This window comes from Mobula hypostoma, chromosome 4, assembly GCF_963921235.1.
Source record: "Mobula hypostoma chromosome 4, sMobHyp1.1, whole genome shotgun sequence".
Lineage (NCBI taxonomy): Eukaryota > Metazoa > Chordata > Chondrichthyes > Myliobatiformes > Myliobatidae > Mobula > Mobula hypostoma.
The window spans coordinates 58,891,389-58,903,420 of NC_086100.1; the positions used below are offsets into that span (position 1 = coordinate 58,891,389).

General features: G+C 37.4%; 1 protein-coding gene across 4 annotated transcripts in view; it reads left to right on the plus strand.

Annotated features, from left to right (window-relative positions):
* Positions 1 to 12,032, plus strand: part of si (sucrase-isomaltase) — a 181,395-nt gene that overhangs the window by 92,222 nt on the left and 77,141 nt on the right. For all 4 annotated transcript variants that reach the window (XR_010017658.1, XM_063045838.1, XM_063045836.1 and 1 more), the window contains exons 27-30: positions 1,408 to 1,562; positions 5,736 to 5,904; positions 9,414 to 9,510; positions 11,070 to 11,182. Coding sequence is in view for 3 of the 4 variants with exons in the window: in XM_063045838.1 (XP_062901908.1) it covers positions 1,408 to 1,562; positions 5,736 to 5,904; positions 9,414 to 9,510; positions 11,070 to 11,182 (534 nt within the window). In the remaining variant the exon portion in view is untranslated. The remainder of the gene's footprint in view (positions 1 to 1,407; positions 1,563 to 5,735; positions 5,905 to 9,413; positions 9,511 to 11,069; positions 11,183 to 12,032) is intronic.

Sequence of the window (12,032 nt, forward strand, 5' to 3'; positions counted from 1 at the left end):
GCAGCACAAGACAATAGCGGTCAACCAGAAAAGGCCCCCTTTCTTCCCACTCTTTTAGTCTGCCAATCTTGTATCCATGCTGAAATACTATTGAATCTTATCTTATTTAGCAGCCTTATGCATGGTGCATTGATAAAGGCCTTCTGAAAATCCAAGTAACAACATCCTTTGTTATCTTACTGTTACTTCCTCCAAAAATTCCAACAGATTTGTTGGGTAATTATTTCCCCTTAGGGAAACCATGCTGACTTCGGCCTACTTTATCATGTCCCTCCAAGTATGCTGAAACCTCATTCTTTGTGATGGACTTTAACATCTTGCCAATTACTGTCAGATAATTTCCTGTCTTTTGCCACCATCCCTTCCTAAAGAGTGGATTGACATTTTGATTTACTAGTCTTCCAGACCATTCCAGAATCTAGTGATTGTTGAGAAATTACTATTCGTGCCTTCACAATCTCTTCTGCTATCTCTTTCAGAACCCTGGGCTGGGCACCCCATCTGGTCCAGTTGACTTATCTACTTTCAGACCTTTTAGCTTTCCAAGCACCTTCTCCTTAGTAATACTGACTACAATCACTTCTGACCCTAACACACTTGAATTTTTGTATCTTTTGCAATGAAAACTTATTCAGTTCATCCTCCTTTTCTATAGTTCCCTTTATTCCGTGGTAAAGGATACATCAAATTTTATCTTTTCTTTTTCAAACTGCATGGTAAATTCTATCATATTATGATCCTTTACTTTCAGCTCTGTAATCAAATCTAATTCATTGAACAATACCCAACACAGAATAGCCTTTACTCTGGGGGCTCAACCATATGCTGCTCTAAAAAGCCATCTCGCAGGCAAACTACAAATTCCTGCCCTTAGAATTCAGCACCAATCTGATTTTCCCAATCTACCTGCATATTGAAATCCCCCATGACTATTGTAACATTGCCTTTTTTCATGCCTTTTTAAATCTCCCATTATAATTTATACCCCACATCCTGGCTACAGTTTGGAGTCCTGCATATAACTCCCATCAAGGTCTTTCTGCACTTTCTTAACTCCACCTTTAAGGATTCTACATACCAAAGGAAGTAGGTTCACTTGAAACTGTGGTTAGTTCAGAAACTGCAGATGATGAAAATCTGAAATAATAGCAGAAAATGCAGTAAGTACTCAGCAGAGCCCAACTGATAAAACATTAACATTTTTTTTCTTTCCCAACTTATCTACGCTACTGTGTACTTTACACATTTTCTCCCTTTATAATGAAATAATGTCATGACTTTTCCCAATAGCCTTGGATCTTTTACATCCTGAACTGATGAAGCAGGTTACGCTAAATGTAGCAAGACAAAAAGTTGATTAATGCAAATGTTTAGCAAAATCATTAACTAACCTATTATTCCCCCCAGATTTTTGATCCTCAGGAAAAAAGGTATGAAGTTCCAATCCAACTGCATTTTCCCAATCCAGCACCTGGAAATGGTGTATCAAACCTTTATGAGGTTAACTTTGTTAATTATCCTTTTGGGATCCAGATCACAAGAAAGAGCTCCGGTACAATAATGTAAGTGGTGGATTTTCTAATCTGTTTTGTTAACCTATTCTCACTGTTACTTCAAATAGCCTTTGGCTCCTATCCTCACTCAGAGAAAAATGGGCAGGAAGTGTAAACGATCACTGCGCCCCAGAACAAGTTGAAGTCCCATTATTAAAAATTATCCTTCTCCTAAAATAAGCATCTCAAACATTATCCACAACTAAATACCCCTTAAAGCTGCTTTTCATTTGGAAACATTGTACCAGACAACATATTTTTGCATTGTGTGAATGAAAATTTGAAGTTTTTATTTGTTTTTGTTTTTTGTCTTAAAAAAAATGTTCCTTCAAATCAAGGATATCAAAAGCAATTCTTAGAGAGTACCAATAAAATAAAAGTTATAAATCTGTATATGGCATGGTAATGTAGTGGCTAGCACAAGGCTTTACAGTACCCGGAGACGGGGGTTCAATTCCTGCCACTGCCTGTAAGGAGTTTGTACATTCTCCCCGTGACCATGAGGGATTTTCCTGGGTACTCTGGTTTCCTTCCACAGTCCAAAGATATACCAGTTGGTAGGCTAATTGCTCAATGCAATTGTGCCAGTGATTAGGTGAGGATTAAATGGGTGTTGCTGGGCAGTGTGACCTCAAAGGGTTGGAAAGACCTTTTCCATACTGTACCTCAATAAATAAATAAATATTTTAAAATTTTACATAATCAACTCCTAACCCAAGCCAACACATGTAAACACACTTGTTAGTGCAAAATTGCACACTAAAATGGGGATGTGAGTGTCATGGCATTTTTATATGAAGCCAAGCAATATCAAATGCTTCCGTTATAAAGCAAGATTTACACCTGAAAATATGCCACTGTGAAACCCTCCTCAGCATTAAGCACATCTACATGGAGTACTGGCCCAAATAAAAACAGAGACATCATCAGGCACCCCCACCATCCAGGCTACGCTCTCTTCTCGCTGCTCCCATAGGGAAGGGGCACTGGATCCTTAGGTCCCACACCACCAGGTTCAGGAACAGTTATTACCAGCAGGCTCCTGAATCAGCGTGGATAACTTCATTCACCTCTTTACTGAGTTGATTCTACAACCCATGGACTCACTTTCAAGGACTTTACAGCACATGTTCTTAGTGTTATTTATTACTTCAATAATTTGGGTTTTTTGGTATTCACACAGTTTGTCACTGATTCTGTTGGGTTTATTTGTATCTACTGTGAATGCACACAAGAGAATTAATCTCAGGGTAGTATATGGTGACATATATGTATTTTGAAAATAAATTCACATTGATCTTTGGAGGTAAGGAGCGGTCATATAAAACCCATTCTACTAATGTCATTTCTGATCATGTATGTCCTCTGTTGGTTTTGCTGACTACTGTCTCAAATTAAACCAAATTCCATGTAATCTCAATATTCTTTTGGAATAACCTGTCCTTCTGCCTATCACAAAGATCACCTTTTTCCACCTTTCTAACATTGTTCAATTTAGACTCATAGCTCAACTCAATATTTGCTACTGAAACCTCCTCTGTATCTTTGTTATATGTAGACTCAGCTGTGTTATTCCCCCAGTGGCTCTGCACCCTTCCAAAGATGAATCCTAAATTGCATGTCTGTATTGTTTGTGCATTCAATGGCTCACATTGGTACTGGTCTAATAGATCAAATTCAGATTTCTTATCCTTCTGCTCAAGAGACATTGTGGCCTCTGCTTCTCCCTCACAAAGTACATAGAAAGTGCATTTTATTTTAAAATGATGTACGTACTGAATGTGTACTTTCAATCTGTCAGGTGCCATTGTGATAGGATTGACTCGTAGTGACATTTGCTCACTGTCTTCTCCTTTTCCTTCCGTTTTCATAAATTCATTATCTATTCTAAATTGTTATTCCAAAATTCTCAAACAACCAGGATAAGATGTTTCAAATGCATTCATTACATGATTGTTTAAAAATTGCAATTCAGATTCAAAGTGCTCCTCAAATAAAACCCACCACAAATAACGATATGAAGATTCGAGCTGTAGTTTGTATATTTATTTTCTGGTAAATATCAAGGTCAATGAAGTAGCCTGCTGTTGAATTTTGCACAGAAAAATGACCAACAATCTAATGCAATACATTTTAAGTAACTAATTTCTGTTTTCCGTATTATATATACCAAATGTATTCTCATATTTAGCATCTAAATACATTATTGAATTCTCCATCATTTTCATTGCTCTCTCCGTACCTCGATTAGAATCAGAATTAGAATCAGGTTTAATATCATTGGCATATGTTGTAAGATTTGTTAACTTTGCAACAGTGCAATATGTGATGACAAACCAAATTATCAGAAGATTGATGCTAATGAGAGAGAGATAAGGGAGACAATGGAGGAACGTTCAAAATGTTAATGAGAGAGAAGAGAGAGATAACGGAAAGGAGACACAGTTCAGAGTATTGACAGACCGGTTGCTTTGAACCTGAACTGTTTGAAGTTTGATGGACAGGCGATACCCCAGCAGGGGGATAAAAAGAACAGGTTCGCTAAGGCACGACACACACCAAGAGATCACGAGATAACGAGACCTGTAAGAGCGGTGTGCCCCTACAAGTTGGTGCAAGTTGGAGGTCTGGTTCGAGGGAACCGACCATCGACTGACAGGGTGAAAAAGTACGATCGGCGGGAACCTGGTGTGTGTGTCCGCCCTGGCCTGGGTGCCGGGTTCACCGCTGAAGAATGGTCGTATCCGGAACAGAGGGGTCACAGTCGGCGACCACAGAAGACATAAAAGGGTTCGCCCAAAAGCTAACTGCGAAGAACATCTAGGTCTGTTTGAATCAAAATTTGCATTCTCTCTCTCTCTCCAATGGCACAACAGCGATTACTGCGAACAGTACTAAGCTGAACTGAACTCTGCGTCACTTGAGACTGATCATTTTACCCCTAGACTGCGATAGAGCTTGGTTGATTCCTATTACCCTAGTTCTGTGTACATGTGTGTTTTATCATTGCTAACCTGTTGCATTTATATCCTTACGATTAGAGTACTGTGTTACTTAGTTCTTTAATAAAACTTTATTAGTTTCTAGTAAACCAGACACCAACTAAGTGGTCCATTTCTGCTGGTTTGGCAACCCAGTTACGGGATACATAACAAATGCAATACGTGAGAATATAGGGGAAAAACTATGAATTACAATAAGTGAGAGTGTGTCTGTGTGTCTGTGTGTCTGTGTGTGTGTATATATATATATACACATACACACACTTACTTAATGTAATTCATAGTTTTTCCCCTATATACACTGTGTATGTGTATATATGTGTGTGTGTGTGTATATATATATACACACACACACACACACACACACACACACACACACATATACACACATTACACACATATACATATATATATGTGTGTGTGTGAATATATATATATATATATATCAAATAGTTAAATTAACTACCGCAAAAACAAAAAAATATAAAAGTTGTGAAGTATTGTATTTTTCATGGTTTCAATGTCCATTCAGAAATCAGATGGCAGAGGGAAAGGCGCTGTTCCTGAATCACTGAGTGTGTGAGTGTGTGCCTTCAGGCTTCTATACCTCTTGCCTGATGGCAACAGTGAGAAGAGGACATGTCCTGGGAGGTGGGGTTCCTTAATGATGGACACCACCTTTTTGTGCACCGCTCCTTGAAGATGTCTTGGAATCTATGGAAGCTAATATCTATGATGTAGCTAACTGATTTTACCACACTCTGCAGCTTACATCAATCCTGTGCAGTTGCCCTCTCTGCCCTCCCCCATACTGATGACACAGCCTGTCAGAATGCCCTCTGCGGTACAACCTTTTGGGTGATTTAGATGACATTCCAAATCTCCTCAAACTCCTAATGAAATATAGCCACTGTCTTACCTTCATTATAACTGCATCATTATGCTGGGACCAGGTCCGGTCCTCAGAGATATTGACAGCTAGGAACTTGAAATTGCTCACTCTCTCCACTTCTGATCCCTCTATAAGGATATAAGGATAAGAGTTCATACACAATATTTTTGATTATTAGTTTAAATTAGTTTGGCAACCAGGTTAATTTTGTTTGAAGCACATTTCAAAATGTCATTTGTTAAATTAGATTTGAAATCCTAAGAATGTATTTGTTTAATTTTCTAACAGTTGGGACTCTCAAGTAGCTGGCTTCACATTTACTGATCAATTCATTCAATTGACAACTAAGCTCCCTTCAAAGTATATATATGGATTTGGAGAAACAGAACATAGGAGTTTCAAACATGATCTGAACTGGAATATGTGGGGAATGTTTTCCAAGGATCAGCCACCTGGTGTAAGTTCACAATGTTATATCCTTGCTTCTCTTTTATTACTAACATCAATTGCTGTGAAAAATTGAATTAGCCTAGCTACACATCAAGCCTTGGATTCAATGTTATAAGTCAAAGTGATTCCAATTGCTGGAAGTTTTGCAGTGAAGAATAACAGAACTCATCCACCTATAAATCACAGAGATTTGATTTACTGTAACACTTTATCTCTTCCATCCCGGACCATTGTCTTCAAAACCATGAAGCAAATGACTGATACAAACGTTCTTGACGGTAGAATGCAGGTTTTTACATGAAAAACAAGTTTACTTTGATTCAACACCCCTTTGTGTCAGGGCTATGATCAGAACTTTTATATCCACTTTCTGGAACTGGATACAGACCATTCCTGACTTGAGATAAACTGCTATTTATTGGCAGTAATTGCATTTATTGCAATCAGTTTGTATGTTGCTCAGGGACTTGGACTATACGTGTGTTCTCTTGCATAATTATGTGTTTTTTTATCTCTTGCTAATTTGAATGTACATTATGCACCTTGGCCCCAGAGGAACACTGTCTCATTTGACTGTATCTTTGTATGGTTTGAATGATAATTAAACTTGATTTGATTTAAGACTAGAAACTGTTAGTAAATAAATGCTTTGGAGGACATTCAGAATTTTAACCTAAGCAAGCTAAACACAATAGATTACAAATCCGGTAAAACATAATGAGACCTTTTGGCTGTTGTGGCCATCTGATGGTGTATCTGACACCCACCCCTCACTCACTCACAGCCCTAATCATGTGTAAATACCCCATCGCTGCCAGCTCTCCATTACTCGATGCCTGATCTCCAATGCCTCCTTCCACCAGGGCTTCATTCTGATGTTTTTTTCTCGACTCCAGGCTCTATTGTCCTTCTTCCTTCACCCTCCCTCATAATTCTGCACTGCCCTATTCCGTGTTATTTCTATACCCAAATTCTCTGAATGAGCTAGCAAAAGAAAGGTAGATTTTTAATGATCGGTTGCATAAAGTCAGTTCAGCAGTGTACAATACCTTGGGTTTTGAATATGATGGAAGTTGGCTGTGTCAGTTCCTTACATAAAACAAGCATGCTCTTTCCTGCCCTGCACTGCACTAGTTTCTAACTCAATCTCTTCCAAGCTTTAAAAAAAGAAAAAAAGCCCAAATTTGTTCATCAAAGAAAGATCGCATCGATTTGTTAACTATTCAGTTTATATGGCCAACAATCTTAAAATGCATAGCAGGAATTTGTTTTCTGTAGTTTTCTGCCCATTCAGGATATTGTTCCACTAAAAAAACCTGCCCTTTTATCTTACGGCAACAAAGGCAATAGGAGCAATAAAGAATAAACTGCAGTTTAGTATTATTTAGTAATTTATCTTCATTCGCTATTTTTTCAAATCTCAAGTATATGACAAAAATATTCTTGTTACAGCTCTTTTTTGTCTTGCTTAGTCACAGACCAGAAGTACTATGTCATGAATATAAAATGTGCATTTTACATGTTAAACTTTTATATTTCACATTACATTCTTAAGAGAGAGCGTAATATTAGACTGTTCAACCTGTGATCAAGGTGACTGCTGTGAGGACATTTTAAAGTGCACTCAGATAACAAATGTAGTTCATGCTGGAAAAGAAACACAGATCAATATATCAGTCGAGGAAGAAATAAATGCAATGATAAATTTTGAAGAACTTGAAAATGCAGAAATATTTAAATGGAAAACAAGTAAAAGAGGAATAAAAAAAATTGAAAAAAATTGCGGGAAGGTTGTTTCTTGAAGCAGTGATAACACTAGCTTCCTGTTGATGTTATATACTGCAGAAGAAATGTTGAATCTTATCACAGAGCAGCAACACATTGACATTAGGAAACATCTACTTACCTTCCACCTCCGCACACTCGTGAAAACATTTTAAATGTTGCTGGATTTGGTGTTATTGGAAATGTCCCTTTGAGATTGTGAAGTCATTTACTTATTTTAAATAGCAGCCATCTAAATTCTTCTCAGGTTATAGGAAGGCAGTGAGGGATGAGCCATTATGATCAGTATGTGCATTGAGCATGTGATTCTTCCGTACAGCTCAAATGGCTTCATTCTGTAATAGAATCTCATACTTTCTGCACTTTAGTTATTCCTACTGGACAGTTATAATGTCTTTACTAAAGAGAAAAGGATCTTCCACTGAATTGAATTTTCTGTCAAAATGTAAATGGCTTATTTAAATAAATAATATAAAATAAAAACATTAATGTTATGCAACAGCATGATGACTGGGGGAAGAAGAAAACTTTGTTTATGATATACTGTTGATTGTCTCTGATTAGAGAATACACCCAATTTACCCTTAATACATCGATATTGTTGTTATTGAGTGCCTGAGGGCACTTCACAGAATCAGTATCTGACACCACGAGACATGTGGATTTTACAGAGCCAATTCTACATCGTTCCCAATTACAAATAAATTAATTGATAAATCAATTTAATCAGAGTAGTAAAATCTGAAATAAAGCATAAAGTGCTAAGGAATATGCTATAGCTTGTTCAGAATGTAGATGGGAATACATTTAAATGAATTATTCATCTGTACTCTTGAAGAGCTCTGATAAAAAGTTGTTTTCAGGAGCATGTGGATTGCAGAACGTTTCTGTGTTGAAGAGAGAGGAATCCAAGTTAATACTGTGTGCTGCTTGTGTTGTGGTGATCCTCAAGTATTCTGAGGAGATCTGGGAGTGAGTAAGTTAGATCTTAGGAGTTGGGGGATTTAGGGACCAAATCTCGGATGCTGAGAGCCTAGCAGAGGATTTGTGGCTGTGGGTTGGAAGATCAAGGACTGCTGTGTGGCAGAGGAAAAAGATGTATTTGGGAGGGAGGTCTAAGCATTAGTTTGTGCTTTTGGTCCCAAATATTCACTTCTATTCCTCCTGGCTGTGCATTCTGGTAAGTAAATTTGATAAACTACATTTTCGCTCCAGGTGGATACAGTTTGCCTCACAGGAAGTAGAAACAGGAATTAGGCAACAGATCCCCACATCTGCTCCACTATTCAGTAAGATCATGCTGGTGCAGTGTCTGATTCAACACCAGTCTGGCTCAAAACAGCCCAATATTATTCATAAACGCACAGGGGTGTTATTCCAGTTTCCAGTAAGAGCCCTGTGCGTATATCCATTTCTTCCCATCACAGTGGTAGCAGGACAATTTGAGTTAGAAATGTTCATTTACTTCTTGCTGGCCACTTTAATAATGTAATATGTGTCTGAAAAGTAACAACAGTGACAGAACTACTCAGTAGAGCCAGGCAGCATCTGCTAAGAGAGTTAAATGGAATCAATGATTCGGGTCATTGATCTTTTTGTCAGAAAAAAATATCACCATGAACAAATTTCTAACTAATGGCGGTCAGTTTAACATGTATATATGTTTTTGCATGACCACTGATTAGAATGTGAAGTCTTTCTTCAAATCTTCTCTTTAATATATTTTCACAGTATAAAATGAATTGCTATGGGGTCCATCCTTTTTATATGGCTCTTGAAGAGGATTTCAAAGCACATGGTGTACTTTTGTTGAACAGCAATGCAATGGGTGAGTTAATCTGCTTTTGCAGTTTCCTTTATTTAAAGAATGTCTAATTTCTGCAAGCTTCATGTTGCATCAAGATCCAAACAGCAATACAATTCTACTGAAATATGCTAAGAATATCAATGGAATTGAGTTTACATGTATTGTATTATTCTGAAAGCTTTTCCATTCTTTGAAAATTGCTTATAATCCTCACAGCACAAGATAAAGCACATTTTACTAAATTAACTTCTGTGCTGTAAATACATAACACTAAAGATAACCAAGATCAATAAATAATTAATGGCACACCAATTTAGCTTGGTTCATATATTCATGTTGTCATCTCAAAGTCCATGTGGACTTTGATTCTGCTTTAATTTTTATGGCTTTCAGTATAGTCATAGAAATATCAAAGTTAATTGTCACAAACTAATAAACAAACTAAGATTCAAATAATTACAGCTGATGATAATCAGAAGGTTAAGGATCAAAACACAAAAGTTTTGCTTGATCAGAAATCAACTTGCTCCGTAAAAAGTAAAACAGAGTAATGGGGCAATGACATATTCTATTAAATGAATTTAAGAAAATTGGTTTGCTACCATGATATTAAAATGGTAAAATTGAACATTTGCCTAACACAGGTTAAACAATAAACAGTACTTTAGCCAAAAAGCATGGAAACAAATCTCTGGAATTGTTTCACCAATATTTACTAGCCTAAAAATCAGTTGGATCATCAAAGTATCTACCAGAGACTATTTTGGTTCTGAGGCATGTGAAGGACCGTCCTGAGAATCCAGAACGGTGGAGTGAAACAGAAGCTGGCTCGACAGCTTGAGGACTGGTGGAATAGAGTCTGGGATGAGGACAGTTAGAGAATCTGAATGTCGGCCTCATGTGGGTTGGGGATTGTGATTGGCGATTGGGGCTTGGAGAGATGATGTATGAGTTTCAGATCTTTGCCTTCATCCAGAAGTTAGAGCTGGAGGAGTTATAAAGTGACAAACACCCAAAAGCTCAGGATTACACTTCGTACTTAGTGGAGTTGTTCTGCAAATTAACCGATCAATCTGTATTTTATCTTCCTAGTAAGGAGTAGACCGCATCATGCACAGTATGCTCAGTTTATAGAGATCCAAGAAACTCAGTGTTTCACTAACATAAACCTGAGGAGCTTCCTTTCAGGAAGGATGTGGAAACTATAGAAAGGGTGCAGAGGAGATTTACAAGGATTGGGGAGCATGCCTTATGAGAATAGGTTGAGTGAGCTTGGCCTTTTCTCCTTGGAGTGATGGAGGATGAGAGGTGATAGGTACATGGAGCTTAGAAAAATAGAGGGCTATGGGTAACTATAGGTAATTTCTAAAGTAAGTACATGTTCGGCACAGGATTGTGTGTGGAAGGGCCTGTATTGTGCTGTAGATTTTCTATGTTTCTATCTACAATATTTTCCTTTTGTATTAAATAAAGATTTACTTGAACAGTATGATGCAGGGTACTGTTCTTTATAGCTTATGCCACTTTTAGCTCTCTCCATATTTCTGTGCTGATTGTGCAAATATATCACTTTCCTCCAGATGTAACACTTCAACCAGACCCTGCTCTGACGTATCGTACTGTAGGAGGAATCTTAGATTTTTATATGTTTCTTGGCTCCAATCCAGAAGAAGTAGTCCAACACTACACATCAGTAAGTATCTATTTTCCTTAGTGGTAAATGAATAACCAGGGAGTATGAGTTCAGAGGTGAGATAAGTGTAGGGAGTATTATTTTGTTTCAGGATGGGGAGGTTATGAACCATCTAGAAGGAATGATGGCACAGTTTATAACCCTAAAATTGATGAAGTACCTAGTATATGATGTAATGAACCTAAAAGATACAGACTTACACATGCGAAATAGAATTTAATTATAGTAACTGCATGGATGCAATGGTTAAATGGTCTTCAGTGTAATGATGCTTCTATGATATCAAATACAAAGGTACATAGTATGAGGTCTCAACAAATATATTCATGGGATTATAGTGCCATTGATAAAGCAAGCATCCATTACTGGTCCTAATTACTCCCAATCAAGAGGCTTTATTGGCAGCTTCAGGAGAACATTAAAAGTTTATCACATTGCTATATAGTAGGTCTAGAGTAACATTGACTCCAACTTATATCAGATTTATTTCCTTAAAGGGTAGATTGCCTTATAGAACACTGGGTAGTTGCATCATATTTTGATTTTGTTGCAAATGTATTTAATTGAGTATTGATTCCTCAGATACTGTGGCAAAATTTGAACCCTTGTCACAAGACCTTTAGATCAGGTCCCTGGATTGATTATTAGTCCAGCCACAAATCCACTCCGTTGCTGCATCCAGATTGAATTGAATGCTATAGACTGATGTATGAGGGTGAATTTGTAAGGCAAGCATTTTAGTAATTAGATTAGATTAGATTATGAGAACACTCAGTCCTCGTTTATCGTCATTTAGAAATGCATACATGCATTAAGAAATGATACAATTTGTTCCTCCAGAGTGATACCA